At 28.3% G+C, this 18134-nt stretch overlaps 1 protein-coding gene and 1 non-coding gene across 4 annotated transcripts; one reads left to right on the top strand and one right to left on the bottom strand.

Moving 5' to 3' along the window:
* Positions 1 to 8107: 8107 nt before the first annotated feature.
* LOC112784505 (uncharacterized) lies at positions 8108 to 11693 on the top strand. Of its 3 annotated transcripts, none has more exons than XR_003193921.3 (5): positions 8108 to 8270; positions 9241 to 9794; positions 9922 to 10060; positions 10735 to 10856; positions 11485 to 11693. It is a non-coding gene; the product is annotated as an uncharacterized protein (transcript). The 3 variants fall into 3 exon arrangements; XR_003193920.3 differs by having other exon boundaries at positions 8109 to 8270; positions 11001 to 11693; XR_003193919.3 differs by having other exon boundaries at positions 8110 to 8270; positions 10735 to 11693.
* Positions 11694 to 12282: 589 nt separating this feature from the next.
* Positions 12283 to 13529, bottom strand: LOC112784504 (B3 domain-containing transcription factor VRN1-like). The gene is made up of 3 exons (XM_025827739.2): positions 12924 to 13529; positions 12725 to 12810; positions 12283 to 12627 (listed from the first exon to the last, which is right to left on the bottom strand). Exons 1-3 carry the CDS (start codon positions 13462 to 13464, stop codon positions 12382 to 12384), a joined length of 873 nt encoding a protein of 290 aa, XP_025683524.1. The 5' UTR covers positions 13465 to 13529; the 3' UTR covers positions 12283 to 12381.
* Between the last annotated feature and the right edge of the window lie 4605 nt (positions 13530 to 18134).

Here is an 18134-nt window from a genome sequence, read left to right as displayed (position 1 = left end):
ATGTTCTTTCAAAAAAAAAAAAAGCCAGTTTCTTAAACTTTTGCCCTTATTTGTTATTCCTGTGTAAATAATATCCTTTCATTGCAATTTGTAAAAAAAACAAAACAAAAAATTACTTAAAAAAATATTTTTGGAGAGAATATCACAGTTAATAAAAAAAATAAGTTGGAGAAGAAAAGTGATCGTTCAAAATCTGAAGCAAAATAGACATATTCAATATTAGGAATATTTTAAATTTCTGAACGCAATTTTTTTTATTTTTTATTTTATCATGTAATATTCCTAAAATAAATTCATCAGTTCACCCATAAAAAAAAAGATTTAGCTAATACATATTTTAAGGATACATGAAAAATTTATCATTAGTGAAAAATTTAAATATTTTCATTTAATAACTACAAAATAAATATATTGAAAATTTAAATGAGAAAAAGATAAATAGATCATTAACCTTTTGATTCGTGAACATTTAAGTTCTCGATAATTTAAAAATATATTTAAGACTCTAACATTTTCAAAATTTGGATATATCGATCTTTCATGTTCACATGAGTTTATCATACCCAACGAAAAAATTAAATGTGACTCCCATTGTACTGACCTGGTTAATACGAATATATATGTGAAAGAGTTTTTAAAATGAGACAAATTAGACCCAGGAATCAATGTGTCCACCACATTTTAATTTAAAAAAGTCAAAAATATAAATATATTTTTAAATTTTTAAAAACTTAAATGTTCGTGAATCAAAAAGTTAGATATCTAATTTGTCATTTTTTTTTAAATTTTTTATATTTTTAATAATTTTTTTATTTTATAATCTTATTAACATATGTTTTTAGAACATAGAATAGATAAACTCTAAAAAAAGAATTATACTATTTTTGCTTCTTCATCAATAAAAACTACCTTTAATATTTTTTTTGCTAATATTTTAAATAGAATAAGTTCAAACCTGGATAACCTGGATATATGTTTGAGTTGTGTACTTGTGTTGCAAGTATTCTAAGTGAATAAGGCATAGAATAATAATAAAAAAAAACAATGTATGTGAAGTAAGAAAAATAAAGGAAAATAGTGTATCAACAGAAAAGTAAAGATAATAAATATATTTATAAAATATAAAAAAAAATATTTTATTATATAGATTAAAATTATATAAAGAGAGTATAAATTTATTTTATAATTATTTTTTATTATATCATTGTTGTTTAAAATATAAATATTAATTTTTTAAGTACTATTTAATCTTACAAAAAAAATCTACAAACTTATATTTTTATTATATAATTTACCGTAAAAGAAAAAAAATATAATGTATGTAGTTGCACAAACAAATTTAAAAAGATTGTTGCCACTCTCGTAGTAGAATGTTCTAAAAATTTTATTTTATCTTTAGTGCATGTAGGCCATATACTTATTTATTTTATCTTTCTTTTTTTTTTTTTAGTATCGTTGGTCAATTATTTTTTTGTGCAGTGTTATTTTAGTTGTTCTAAAATATATATGTCTCACTTAAATTTTTTATTCTATTTCCTAGATTTTCATCATCATTGTTATTTGATATTTAGCATATAAATTATTATTATTATTATTATTTGTGACGGTATTTGGGATTACTATAAGAACAACGGGTTTTGAATTTTGATGACATTTTGATCCGTTTGTTTTTTTATTCCTTTTTTTTTGGTTTCGCGTGGTAACATAAATCAATAAAATAATTAAAAAAAGGTCAGAAGTAAATAAATAACAAGCTCCAGTTTATAATTAAACAATACATTTTTTTCTACTATTTATTAGGGATGTCACTGCATTTAGTTTAGGTTTTTTTATAGATTAATATGGGCCAGCAATTTTATTAAATTTTGGTCAGCATGTAACCAGCAAAAAAAAGTGAGTCATGGGATAAAATCTCACACCAATCTTACACTATTAAAATCATTATTCATGACTATTTAATGGCTATAAATCATAAAAATTGCTGGCTTGCTAACGCTCATCTATTATATTCATTAAAAAAAAAGCAAGTTTCTTAAATTTTTGCTCATATTTATTATTTTTGTGTAAATAATATCCTTTTATTGCAATTTGTGAAAAAAAAAACAAAAAATATAAATACTAATTAAAGCATAAATAATTGACATAATATATTCAAAAGATAATCGTTTTAAATAGATGTATTAAGTATGCACTGAAATTAGGTTTTCGCCCTTCTTTGTGCATAATCAAAATTCTAGATATCTTCAAAATATCAATTTTTTGCAAACTAACAGTTTTATCCGATTTTTCCTGTAATAAAATTGGTTGCGACTCTATTCTTCATATTATTGTTTTTGTCACATTCTCATTGCATGTGTAGTCCGTTTTGGACACATTATGACCTCTAGTATGTTATATTTGTACTATTTTTAAATGTTCTAACATTGTATTCTTTAAACTAAACTTGCAAAATTAATTATTGATTTTGTAAAGATATCTATAACTGTACTTAGTCTTTAGTAGGAAAATACTCAATCAAAATTTTTTTTTTATTCACTAATTATCTAATTATGTGAAACTGAATATCAATATATTTCGATCTTCCATAAAACACAAAATTTTTACAAAGTGCAATAGCTAACTTATTATTACAAAATATCGTTATTGAAGTACTTTATTTTTTGTTCAATTTCTCAAGAATTTTTTTTATCCATACTGCTTGCATTGCATAACTTATTGTTGCTTTATATTCTGCTTCTACCGTAGAGAATGCTATTACAGATTATTTTTTCGAAGAATATAAAATTACACCAGAACCAAGATGAAATACAAATTTTGAAGTACTTTTTCTTGTTTCAATATCTTCAGCCCAATCAATGTAATCAACAATATTTATTTTATTAGTATATTCATAAAAAATACCATCATTTAAAGTACCTTTGATATATTAAAGAATCCTTTCTGCCGCTTACAAATATAGCCGTCAAAATGGGCTAAACTATAAGGCCAGCCCATTTACCCATTTAAATGGGTGGGGCTTGCCTCTAAAATTAAGTTCATTTAAATTTCAGGTTAAACGGGCTGAGCTCGATTAACCCGTCCGTTTAACCCGAAAAAATGAAAGGTTAAATGGGCTAGTCCGCCAGCTAAACCGGCGGTCCATTTATTTATTTTTTTAAAAAGTAGCATTTTTAATTGACATTTCTCTCGATTCAACCCGAAAATCTAATCCATCAACTAAAAAAAATACTATTTATTTAAGTTTTTAACCTAAAAGTGATATGTCTTGTCAAAATATTTTTCAAAATATAAATAAAAGGATAAACGGACCAACCCATTTAACCCATCGGGCTCGCCATAAAAGGTCTAGGCTAAAAGGTTATGACCCGCGAATAAAGCGAACTTAAACGGGTCAAGCCTAAATAGTTTGGGTTCGCCCGTTTGACAACCCTATTTGCAAATGGTTGGTATAAGGCTCCTCCATAAATCTGCTAAGCAATCCAACTCCAAACACAATATCTTGTCTAGTTGCAGTTAAGTACCTCGGACTTCTAATCAAGCTTTTGTAATAAGTAGAATTTACTGTTCTTCCTTTATCTCCTCTCAACAACTTAAACTTTTCTTCGACTGGAATAAGAACTGATTTGGAATGTACCATCTGAAATTTCTTCAAAATATCATTTGCATATTTCTTATGTGAAATAAAGATTCCGTCATCTTTCTAAACGACTTTGATGTCGAGGAAGTAAGACATCAAACACATATTTGTCATTTCAAATTGTTTTATCATAGTCTTTTTGAATTCTGCAATTATCTTCAAATTATTGCGAGTAAAGATCAAATCATCAATATAAAGGCACACGATTAAGATTTATCCAGATTCAACAAACTTGATATAAAGAGTATGTTCAAATGGATATCTTCTGAATCCATTCTAAGTGAAAAAAAGAATAAATAATCTTCTTGTATCACGCTCTTGGTGCTTGCTTCAACCTATACAAAACTTTCTTCAATTGATAAACTTTTTCTTCTTCTTCTTCTTCAGAAATTTCATATCCTGCAAGTTGCTCAGCATACACTTCTTCTTCTAAAGTGCCATTTAAAAATGCAGACTTAATATACATTTGATGTATTTTAATTTATTTTAAGCCGATAGTGAACTAATAATATGGATAGTGTCTAATCTAGCAACAGGAGCAAATACTTTAAAGTAGTAAATACTGGATTTTTGTTTGTATCCCTTAGCAACTAATCTTGCTTTGAAACGATCAATTTCATCGTTGGGATTGTACTTAATTTTGTAAACCCACTTTACTCCAATTGACTTCTTATCTGATGGTAAATCTATCAGCTCCCATATGTCATTCTTTTCAATTGCATGAATCTTTTCATCTATTATTTTTTTTCAATTGTTGCCTCTAGAGACTTCTTCAAATTTTAATGGCTCACAATCTGAAAATAAAGCAAAGTTGATAATTTCTTCATCGGATGGATCATCATCACTGCCAATTTCATAATCTGCCAATCTAGCAGGTAGTCTATATTTTTTGAGGTCTTCTAGAAGATTTTAGTTATTTAGTTGTGTTAGGTTGTCTTTGTTCTACTTCATCACATGAATTTGGAATTATAATTGGCTGCTTTTCTGTCGTTCTGTTCCAGTCTCAAATATCTTTCTCGTCAAACGTCATATTTTTTGCTGATGATCACCTTCTTTGATTCTAGATTATACAACTTGTATGCTTTTGAGTATGTGCTATAACCGTTAAAGATACACGTTTTATCTTTGTCATCTAACTTCTTTCTTAATTGATATAAAATATGGGCATAAGCAATATACTCAAAGACTCTGAAAATGATTAATGAAAAACCTCTTTTCACTCCAAACTTCCTTCGAAATTTTATCACGAACATCTTTCATTGGATACCTGCTATATACTAAAATATGAACCATTGTTGCGACATACATGAGTATGTTTTCTATATACTAAAATATGAGCATGCTTTATAACGATAGAAAGTATATCCATATATATCTACTAAAATCATTAATAAAAGTGATAAAGTACCTGCTATTACTATTGCTTAGAATCTTAATAAAACAAAGATCTGAATGCACAATTTCAAGTAATCTTCAAGCTCTTCATGACTTTTCTATAGGAAATAGATTTCTGTGCTTCTTTTTCAGTTGACAAATTTTACAAACACAATTAGGAATATGAATCTGTGGCAGACCAGAAACAAGTCTTTTTCTTGACAGGTAATTTAGGCCAGAAAAATAAAAATGCACAAACTGAATATACCACACTCAGCTATCATAAATTATTACATAACTCATGCAAGAAGGATTAACATGTTGAATTTTCAATGGAAACATTTTATTTGAAGTCATCTTTGCTTTATCTATGAACTTTTTGTTGTTGTCAAATATAATGCAAATATCCACTATATGTAATTATTTTATATCCGTTCTCAAATAACTGCCTCGTACTCAATAAATTGTAATCAAGTTCAGGAGTATAGAAAACATCAAAAATATAACTCAGAGAACAATCATTCAATCTAATTGGTATTTGTTCTTTTTCTTCAATAGGGATCTTTGTACTCTTACCAAACTTCAATAGAAATTTTTCTACCAGACATATGATTACTACAACCATTATCCAAGTATCATATATTTTTATCTTCAGCATATGAGTCACATGTAAAAAATAAAGTTTGAATATCCGGATTATCATCAGTATTTTGATGTTAATTTTCTGCAACATGTGCTTGATTATTATTCATTATTTTGATTTTGCAGTCTACCACTTTGTGTCCATACTTTTCACAATGAAAGCAGTAGAAATTAGTTCGTTCTTGATAAAAATTGTCTCGATTTCTTCTTTAGTTGACAAACCTGGAATTTATTCCACCTCTTCCTTGATTAGGTGGTGTAAAATTATTATAACTTCCATGGCTATAATTGCCACCACCTCTGCCTCTGGAACTTCTTCTACCTTTACTTTGAAAATTGAAAGTACGGTCTCGTCCATCTTATGTACAGCTTGATTCTGCACCATTGTTTAAATTCACTCGACTTTTCAGGGCTTCTTCAATTGATTTTTCTAACTTCTCTAATATTATGCTAATATGGCTTTCCATGGTTCCTTACAACTCTGCAATCGTCATAGTATCCATATTGTGGGACTCTAATATTGCAGTCGCCATATGACCATACTTCATCAGCATAATGCAAAAAGATTTTTTCACCACTTTGCTAATGGAAATATTTTTCATACTTTTGTCTGTTTGTATCACAAGAAAAATATTGCTTAACAATTTCTGAGTTAGACATCTCATACCTTTTATATTCTCTTCTCAAAAATTGTAACTTTGCTTTTTCGGCTTTATCTATGTCTTTGTACGACAGTTTCAACGTGTTTTATGCTTCTTTTACACTTTTAGCATTTGCTATTTTGCAAAACATTGTATAATATATACACTTTGGTAAATTTGAGACCATGCTAATTGATTTTGTTTCTATTAGGTAGCATAAACTCCTTCTTGCAAACCCAATTCAATAAAGTTATATAGGATCTAAACCTTTAAATAGGTAGACATCAAAGTCTCTTAATAATCAAATTTTTCATTTAATTTGGGACCAGACGATCCAACATTAACAACTCAATGCATTTTCGTTCATATGAAAATATGATTAAAGTACATGTGTTCAAGCCTTTATATGGGCAAAGTTTTATAATAAAATAATAATTTTTATAACAACTAAGTATACTTGTAATATTTCATGAAGTTAATAAAAACTTTTACAAGTCAAGTTATTTATTCAAATTTGCTTCAAATCCTTCAAATTTAGTCATCAACTTGAAACTTCCAATCATGATTCTTCGTTCTTCATAAATATTGTGTTGTCTTGCACCAGAAAAATAACTTGAATTTTTATCCGTTTCTACCACCTTCTAATTTAAAATACAACTTGGTTTCCAATTCCAATTCAATTTGATTCGAATTTTTTCAATGTTTTAGGATGTTGTATTTTTATTTTTCTTAAATATTCTTGATTTAATTATCTAACACCTTTGTCTATCTTTTTCGATATCTTTGTAAGTAATAATCTATTATCAAACTTACTAAGATTTGGTTTAATAAAATTTTTCAAAAATGTATAAAAGTATAAGCACTTTATTTTATATTTAGTAAATAAAAAAAATTATGTGAGTGTATTTGTAATTTTTAAAAGTTCAAAGTACTTTTGAAAGCATTTAAGAAAAAAAAAATTTAAAATTTGTTTATATATTTCTTTTTTTTTTACCAAAAATAGAAGACTCAAACCCGTAACCTCTTAATTAAGTATGGGAAGACTATACCATTTGAGCTATAACTCATTGGCAAAATTTGTTTATATTTATCAAAATTAAAAAATCTACTATAATTTTATACATTAATTAATATTTAAATTTAATTCTTTTATTAATATTTATTATAATATTTTTAAATTTTAAAAATTATTTTACCAAACGCACTTATTATTACTTATGTTTATTAAAAATTATTTCTATTTTACAAATACTACCACTTTTAAAAAGTTATATTTAAAACTAATTTTTATAAATTATTTTTAAAAAATAAAAATTTTATCAAATCAAGCCTAACTTAACTCAATTGATCCTTAGTATTTACCTTTTATTCTATGTACTAACATTCATCGTGCTATTTCATTATGCTTCTATTTTATTTCTTTCCATGAGCACCTTCTCCTTTTATTTAGCTTGTCTAATGGTATTTCATATTATCATTTCAAAAATGTTTGATAGCAAAAAGAAAAAAGTAGACAAAAATAATTATAAAATAAATTTTGACTTATTTTTTTATTGTCTCTCTAATAACACCATTATCAATTAACGCTGTATAACTTTGCAATCAATTATGAAGGAATCGGTCTTAACTTTTCTTTTAATTTATTAAATTATATTAAATATATATTAAAATTATTTATACATATATAATACATATGAAAATATACAATTTATATTAATAATAAATTAAAATATATATAACTTATTTTAGTACTCACTTGTTATTTTTTTTAATTTAATTGTTATCCCAAAATAAGTTTATTTAAGGAATACCGCCGGTGAGAGAGACTCTGAACCTCAACAATAGTCAAATCCATACATCATCCGTTTACTATGGCTTCTTCTAGCTGTCAACAAAACAAGCATTCTCCTTCTACTTCTACTGTGATTTCTTTCTTTAAGATTGTTCTCAGACAAGCTCTTCAAGATGATGACTTTGTAAGCATTTTCTCGTCTTCTCCATCCCCTCTTTTTCTTTTAATCTGTTTATCTTTTGAGATATTGTTTATTTAACAAAAAGTTTCTCTCTTTATTCCTCTATATATAATTTTTCTCGTTTATAAACATTTTCTTCATAGAACAATACACATGCATGGCTTCTTAGCTGCAAATATAGTAATAGTAAACTTCTTCTTCTTATTATTTAGATCATTTTCTATTTACAATAACGTAGGATTAATTATAATTAATTTTGTAGCAGAAGTACATGAAAAAATAAAAAAATACATAAGATGAATGAAAACCTAAAAACATATTTGTTAAGTGGTTACATCATTTTATGTACTCTGTATGTATTCTTACTACAAAATTAATTACGATTAAATCTACATTATTGTTAATGAAAAATGATCTGGCTAACACTTTCACTAATCAAGATTAGGAAATATTATAGAATATATTGCGGTGATTTGAAAAATTATCATATTCATCATCATTTTTCGTTATGCATGAGTTTTAATTTTGTTATTACTAATTTGGTCCCTACCAATTTTCATGTTGGATAATCCTGTCTTTTAATATTTTTTTATTTCACTCCTAGTCTCTAAATATGCAAACAATGCTGCAAAATAACCCTTTAAAATTTGAAATTAGTCTCTCCTTTAAAATAGGTGAAAGATTAATCTTTATCTCCATACAAAATTTAGGACTAATATGTTTGGACTATTTTACTGCACTATTTATAATTATTAGTGAAGGATGAATTGGGAGTTTAATGTTATTATTATATGAAGATATAGCCAAAAATCGTTAAATAATTTGATATATTTGTCTAAACTAGTTAACATAAAAGTCACAAAAAAAAAAAAACTAGTTAACATAATACATGTCAACATCTTGGTGAAGACATACTAATGTGTGTCACCTTATTGTTATTATGGTTGCTAACACCAGGTTCATAATATTGCAGAAGTACTGAAAAATATGGTTCTGGCCTATCAAACCCATTGTATCTTAAGCCTCCGGATGGTACTGAATGGAGAGTAGAGTGGATTAATCATGATGGTGGGATTTTGTTTAAAAAGGGTTGGAAAGAGTTTGTTGCATATTACTCTCTTAATCATGGCCATTTGTTATGGTTTGAGTATAATATTGGAACTTCTCACATGGAAGTATACATATTTGCCAATGATCAGATCAAAGAGCAGCTGCCACGCAGTAGTCAGCAGCCGGTGAAAAGGCCAGAAGAACAAAAAACTAGAGATGTGGATAGTAGTCCCAACACCCAAAACATGAGACTTAACGAGGGACTGCTGAAGAAAAGATTGAATGAACCATTTCCAAGAGAAGTCCAGGGACAACCGAAGAAAAAACTGAGAGCACTAGTGTCATCTGCTTCTAAAGATAGATAGTTGGAAAATGACACACAAATCAGGGATGTGGAAAGAAGCCTCAATTCGCACGGTATTAAATCTAAAGAAAAAAACCATGAGATGCCAGTGTCTGTCAATCAAGATTCTAATGGTATGTGTCTCATAATTAGATCATCCTTTCCTTTTGTAGATTCAACAGTTGTTTTTGAGTTACAACTTGCAACTGTTTTTTGTACATTATAGTGGCAGTTTCTGATTCTTTGTTTCCTATGTACAAGGTAAAAAGAATAGAAGAAGAAAAGATTCTGAATCTCCTGTTAGGCCCTGTCCTATAAGACCTGAATCTCTGAAAGAAGCTAAGAAGTTTAAGTGAGAAAAGCCCTCTCTCATCATCAAGCTCAAACGAGAGCACCATGTGTAAGTATAGGTTAATACATATATCCACGTTGAAAATTATATATCGTGAACTTCCATATGCTATCATTCTTCCAAACTTTGTGTCTTATTTCTAACTATGATGACATAAATATGATGTGCTGCAATACTTTCCAACTAAATTCTTCCGAAAATATTTTGAAAATAACCCCCAAAATGCAATTATAAGGTTTGGAAAGAAGTTGTTCCCTGCTAAGTTGATCTATAGGCCATCATCGATGCCTTTATCTCTACTGTTTGGAACTTTTTTGCTTTACAAGCCGGAGATGTTTGTTTGTTTAAGCTCATCAATAGAAAAGATCTGGCAATTGTTTAGGAGCTCTTAAACCGTGTTATTCTGTAAAAAAATTAAGATATCAGTACAACATTGAAAACATAATTAACTTTAAAAATGGAATAAAAGTTAGCATTATCCTCGTTAAAAAAATTTATATTAAAAATTAATTGAAAACTATTGTTAGTTTTGGCTAAAAGTGCAGTTAGCTTATGAATGCAATGACTATGTACTTGGTCCTTAATGTAACCACAATTTGTTATATAAACTAATCTTATGCTAAAATTTGTGTTGGTCTCCAACCCTATAGATATAACTTGTATCCAAAACTCTCCACAAGTAAAATTCATGCTAATTTTTTACAATTTTATTATGGTATCAGAGTCACTTTTCAAACCAGTGACTCATGGGATTCAGCTCTTCAAAGAAGTTAAGGAGCTCAACTCACAGAATCCCTCTTTCATGGTCAAGATAAGAGATAGTGATCCAAGGAAATCAAGGCCTGTAAGTTTATTTCGATACATTTTATTGATGACAAAACATAATATGCCATGCAAACTTCTGAGTGCTAGTTTATACTTAGTTTCACAAATTGTAAGTTTATAACTATTTTTTACCATGGTGATTCAAAAATGGAATGTGATGCAGAACTTATCAGCTACCTTCTACAGAAAGTATTTTAAAAAGAATCAGCAGGATGTAAAGTTACAGTTCAGAAAGGAGTCATGGCCTACTACGATAATCTACAAAACAGGTCACAGAGGAAGGAGAATGCTTGTTTCTTTGAAAACTAGAGGAAGCCATGGATGTTCTTCTTGTTCACAGACGCAGTTACAGTCTCTCTGGTAAGAAGACAAGTTTATTGAAAAAGAGAAAGAAGATGACAGCAACAGAAGAGTATTTAGCTTCAAAGAAACAAGCATTCTCCTTCCTATGTGACCTGTTTTTTCAAGATTGTTCTCAGACAAAGCCTTAAAGATGGAAACCTTGCAAGCATTTTCTTCACTTTATATCCTCTTTACTTATAATATTATTTAATGCGTACTTTCTCTTTCTGATTTTTCCCTTGTAAGGGTTTCTTTCATTTATGCTTATTACTAAGACTAGTTTCATACTTTCATTTGAATTGCAGGAGGTACCAAAAACGTTCATTAAATGATGAAGAAGCTAGTCAATCTGAATGAAGAATGCAGTGTTGAAAGCAGCGTACGCATATATTCCACATAAAATATTTTACATATGGCGTATTGCATTTCATGTAACTGTGCAATAAATATCTTATTTTTCTTAGGCTGTGTTTAAATTTCGTTCAAATGAATAAAAATTACTGTGTTGTTTGAAGGTTGAATTTAGCTACAAGTAACTTTTATGCAAATTTTTATGGTGTACATGTAAAGTTGTTCAAGAGGCAAGGAAGTTCAAGTCAAATAATCCCACTTTCTTAACCAAGATAAGGCAAACTCAACTATCTCGATCTATCTCTGTCAGAAACATTTTACGTTTGTTTAAATATGACATAATAAACTTGTACCAATTTACCAATTATTCCAATACAATGAATTAAAAAAAGTTATACACTCATTAAAAGTTTTATTTTGGTGACTACACTCATTAAAAGTTATTTACATTGGAATCTTTTATGGAATTACTGCAACTCTGCAAATAATTAGTAACTTTCTAAAAAGTGAGAAGTATAATAAATGAGGGAGAATGAGTGAAATAGGATCCAAACCATAAATTGCTTTGAAATAAGTAGTTGGGCAACTTTTGATTAGGTACTTTGTCCAAATAACATCTTATACTACCGACAATATATAATTCTACATGTATTGTTTCTGCATGGATCACTGATATATTTCTAGTTATGGTAGTAAGGAGATAACACTGCAATGCAGATATATTTCTAGTTATGGTAGTAAGGAGATAATGCTGCAATGCAACCATTTAGTATGATGAAAACACTCTGTTACAACTCTTGATCCCTGAACATACTCCATTGATCTGCAACACAAGTAAGCAAAGCCATTCGCTAATCATGGCTTCGACGAATATGAACCTTAAAATCTGGACCTTGTCTGTTAATGAGCTCAAAGATACAAACATCTCCGGCTTTCAAGTTATTTTCTTCAAGGAACAAGCGCCAATTAGAGATAAGGGCATTCTTCCTATTTGGATAATAGATCAATGTTGCATGCCACTGCTTCTTTCCAACTCGTAGAATTGCATACTGCTTCGTGTTCTCGAAGTACATTCTGAAGAAACAAACTGGAAGATTCTGCAATCATATCAGAATATTTCATCATCATGGTTCACAACAGTCTTAATTTTGCATGACATACAAAGTTTGCAGAGAGATAAATGAATCAACTTACTGCTGGTGATCCTGTTTGGTGCATTTGCTTAATCTTTATGACAAAAGAAGGATTTTTCGACTTGAACTTCTTTGCTTCTCTAATAACTTCTTTATGACAAAAGAAGTATTTATGCATTTTAGCAACAAAGAAAATAAAAAAATTAAACAAAATCAGTAGAATCCAAAAAATGAAAGAATGATGAGATTATGAAACAGACCATCCATATCTGGTCTGGCACGTTGAATTATTGGCAGCTTAAGATCTGCTGTCTCTTCAGATTGACCATCTTTTTCATTCTCGACATGCTGCTTCAATTTTTGTGTATTGGGATTTTTATCTTTATCTTTAGTTTTGATGGCACTTTTCATTATTTTGCTTGTAGAAGTAGAAGCACGTGATTGCTTTGGTTCTGCTATCACTTTTTTCTTCGGCCGGCCTCGGCCCCTTCGTGGCGGCGGTTCATCCAAAATCTCAACCGAGTTGTCATCACCGATTCGGCCATTGGAAGGATAATCAATTTCGAGGGCACTCATGTCGAATATGTTAACTTTGATGTTAGAAGTTCCATTGTACTCAAACCACAACACATGACCATTCTCCAAAGTGTAAAATGAGGCAAACTCTTTCCAACCATTTTTAAACAAAATCTCACCATCACGATTAGTCCAATCTATTCTCCATTCAGTGCCATCTGGAGGCTGGAGTTGCACTGGATTTGGCATATCACCACCATATTTCCTACAGAACTTGTTTGGCATTTTCTGCAATGCCAATGAAACTGTTGTTGGTAACCATACTTAGCAAAACTTAGGGGTATTCATGAATCGGATCGTATCTACAAATCTGCGGTAAATATCCGCATCCGATACGAAAAATTACAGATCCGATCCACATATTGATCGGATCGGATAGGATCCAATCCGCATTCTTTACGGATCGGATCGCGGATATCTACCCTACATCCGCATATCGGATCCGTGGATCCGCAAATCTGCATATATATATATATATATATATATATATATATATATATATATATATATATATGTGTTTGGTATTATATTTACTTGTTTGTATATTTTAGTTAGTAATTATTATTTATATATTGTATTATTTTATTTCTGTTATTTAAAAAAGTTTGATTAAAAATATTTTAGGAATAAATAAATTTAAAAGTGTGAAAGAAATATTTTTATTGAATGTTTTACATAAAAATATGATTAAAAAGAGAAGGTTTAATTATGCAGATATATCCGATATCCTATCCGATCCGATCCATAAGAATTGTGCAGATCGAACCGAATTTTCGGCCATATCCAATCCGATCCGATCTGTATACACCCCTAACAAAACTCACAATCACAACACAAAATTGGATAAACAAAAATTGATTCGACTCACTCTATTTCTATCACTCGACCTCTTAACAACCTTATAAGAATTATCCTTTCCTAACAGCAGCTTTGTTGATTCGGTTACTACTCTAACTAACTAACTAACAATAAAAAATTCAAAACTAAAAAAGCAAAATTATTGAGGAGCATATTATGCTCGTAAGAAAAGAAACCATGCATGTGTGTGGTTGTTACCTCACATGGAAAATATGACAAAAATAGTGAAACACAAGAACTATACATGAAAAAATTTTTAGAAAAGTCTAGGGGCTAACAACTTTGTTAAATTCAAATTCTGGTCAGCATGTAACCAGCAAAGAAAAGTGAGCCATTGAATGAAATCTCACACCAATTTCACACCATTAAAACCATCATTGATGGCTATTTGATGGCTATAAATCACAAAAGTTGTTGGCCCCTAGCATTTCTCTTAATTTTGTATGTGTAAAATAAAAACAGTGAAAGATAAAAAGAGGATAGGAAGAGAAGAAAATTCTCACAAGATATCCATCATCAAGGCTTTTTCTGAGAACAATCTTAAAGAAACGGATCACAATGGAAAGAGAATTCTTGTTTCTTTGAAAGTTAGAGGAATCCATAGTTATGATATTCTTCTTATTCACAAAGAATCAGTGGACATCTTAAATAAGAAGACAACATATCAAAAAGAATAAAATAAAATTCTTTTCATAGATTTCAGGCATAATTTTTGGATTTTATATTTAATTTAAATAGAAAATTGAAAAAGAACAAAATTAAATTCCCTATTACGTGCCTGAATTTTATACCGAATTTTATTTTTTTCTATTTTTACATTTTAAGTAATTTGAATAAAAAAGGATAAAAATTAAAATAAGATTTTTTGAATGTATCTAAATTTCATATATAATTTTTATGTTTTATAACTATAATAAAATATTTTTTAGATATTACTTTTGATCTGTACATTAACTAAACTCATTTAAAATTAAAATTTGCATGAGAAATTATTTTTAAAGTAATACTGGTATGTGGTATCAGTAACAAAAAACTGTATCATTTTTGTAATTCATTAAACCTATTAAATAAAGTTAGATAATGCTTATTTTTTTGGAAGTTAGAAAAAGTTATAGCCAAGAATGATTTTCTTGTTCATAACCTAGATTTCAGGCATAATTTTTGAATCACACATTTAATTTAGACAAAAAATTGAAAAAGAACAAAATAAGGTTTCTGTTTTCATATGGAGTCCAATTTTTTTCTATTTCTACTTTTTAAGTAATTTGAATAAAAAATGATAAAAAATAAAATAAGATTTGTTAAATGTGCCTAAATTTCAGATATAATTCATTCTGAGTCCCACTAGAGAGCTAATGGGATATTTGTACAATGTGTACAATGAGCTACTTATTTAGCCCAATATGAATTAAAATGAAAATTATCCACGAAATAATAAATTTAAAAACTCTTATCCAGTTATTTCACATCAAATTTCAAATTTCAAATTCTCCACTTTCAAATTTCAAATTTTTAAAAAATATAGTTAGTTATTTCAAAAAAATAACCATCTAAAATCCTCTGATACTCTATTCTTTTTCAACCGGCAGCGACCCCACCTTCATCAATAATCATCACATTTCACCGTCGTTACTTGACTTGCCACACGGCACTCACCCTTAATAAAAATAACCATCCACTTAAGGATAAAATTAATCATCCGCATATCTAATGAATTGAACATCTAACATATTTTAATTATATATAACTAAACTCAATCTAATCAAAATAATCATCTACATAAAAATAAAATAACCATCCGCATACCTACTAAAATGACCATCCTAAATTGACCATTAAAATAGAAGAAGAAGATGAATAAACAGAAGAAACTATTATTGTGGTGAAACATAATTTTGAAGGACTAGTCATGACAAAAGCGACACTGTTATGAAGCATAGGGCTCAAATCATGAAAGAAGCTAACCATGCTTGGATCCGAAGAAGAAGAAGAAGAGTATGGTGGTATCATCGGTGAGAAGAGACTTAAAGGAATGGGAGAAAGCAAAGGCGCATCGGAGGATGTGAGGACGGTGTCGGGAAGAAGGCACACATCTGCTGCGACGGAGGTGCTGGACGTCCGAGTTGTTGCGGTGCCGTTAGTTCGATCCACACAATATGCGCGTTCTTCCTTGGCGGCTGGTGACCATGGCGTTAGTGTACCGGCGAGACTCGACGAGAAAGGTATAGAACGTTGACAAACCGTATTGAAAGAGAGAAGTGAGGGAGGTTGATTATTTGTTTCCAAATCCGACGGTAATCCTAATATTTGATTTAAATTTCAAATTGAAAACTATTCAAAATCAATTAGTTGTCTATAATTTAGTTTTAATTTCAAATTAACTCCATTGTACACATTGTATAAAACATACATTGCCTCCTCATGCTTTTTCATTCTTAAATTCTATAACTCTAATAAAATATTTTTTATGTATCATTTTTTACCTCTATAGTAACTAAATTCAATTAAAATTAAAATTTGTATTAAATATTATTTTTTTAAGTGATACTGGTTTGGTATCTGTAAGAGAGATCATATCATTTTCATAATTCATTAAATCTATTAAATAAACTTATATGATGATTTTTTTTTTTCGAAACTAAAAAAAGTCATAGTCATGAATGTTCTTTTTGTTCACAAAATATCAGTAGATATCTTAAATAAGAAGACAATATATAAAAAAGGACAAAATAAAGTTCTTTCTATAAGCATAGATTTCAGTCATAATTTTGAGATTTTACATTTAATTTAAATAAAAGATTGAAAAGAACAAAATTAAGTTTCCTATTATATGCTGAGTTTCATTTTTTTCTATTTTTTACATTTTAAGTAATTTGAACAAAAAAAAAGATAAGAATCAAAATAAGATTCTTTGAATGTGTCTAAATTTCATACATAATTCTTAAGTTTTATAATTCTAATGAAATATTTTTTAGATATCACTTTTGACCTTTATAATAACTAAATTCATTTAAAATTAAAACTTGCATGAGAAATCATTTTTAAAGTGATACTGGTATGTGGTATCAGTAACAAAAAATTGTATCATTTTCGTAATCAGTTAAACCTATTAAGCCTCAATTTAGGTAAATAGCTTAATTAAACTCATTTTAAAAAATAACTTAAACAATAAATAGTTATATTAAAAGTAGTTTATAAATAAATTATTTTGTATTTGGATTTTTAGTTTTTAAAGTGCTTATTTTATAAAAATGTGATAAAAAATAGTAGTATTATGAGAGAAGTCGTTTTTTTAACTTCTCTATAAGCTCCTAAATAGCTTTTTAAAAAGCTTCAATTTGGTTTTGAAACTTGCACCAAACATTAATACTATTACTTTTCATAAGTAAAAAGTCCAAAAAAATTACTTTTGAAGTTTGTCAAATGGGCCCTAAATAAAGTTAGATGATACTTGTTGTTTTTTGGAAGCTAGAAAAAGTCATAGCCAAGAATAATTTTCTTGTTAAGAGAGAATAAGTGAATATCACTAATAAGTAGACAACATATAAAAAAGAACAAAATAAGGTCTTTGTACGCGCCTAGATTTCACGCATAATTTTTAAATCCCACATTTAATTTAAACAAAAAATTAAAAAAAGAACAAAATAAAGTTTCGGCTATAAATTTCATATTGAGTATCAATTTTTCCTATTTTTATTTTTTAAATAATTTGAATAAAAAATAATAAAAATCAAAACAAGATTCGTTGAATGTGCCTAAATTCCAGATATAATTCTTGAATTCTATAACTCTAATAAAATATTTTTTAGATATCACTTTTGACCTATTCAATAACTAAATTTATCTAAAATTAAAACTTGTATTAAATATAATTTTTTAAGTGATATTGATATAGTATCAATAACGAGAGACCGTATCATTTTCATAATTTATTAAACCTATTAAATAAAGCTAGATAATGTTTATTTATTTATTTGTTTATTTGAAGTTAGAGAAAGCTATAGCCATGAATATTCTTCTTGTTCACAAAGAATTAG

The sequence above is a fragment of the Arachis hypogaea genome, chromosome 20, assembly GCF_003086295.3.
Source record: "Arachis hypogaea cultivar Tifrunner chromosome 20, arahy.Tifrunner.gnm2.J5K5, whole genome shotgun sequence".
Lineage (NCBI taxonomy): Eukaryota > Viridiplantae > Streptophyta > Magnoliopsida > Fabales > Fabaceae > Arachis > Arachis hypogaea.
The sequence above is the reverse complement of the archived record's forward strand: the minus strand, read 5'-3'. Positions and strand labels throughout refer to the sequence as shown.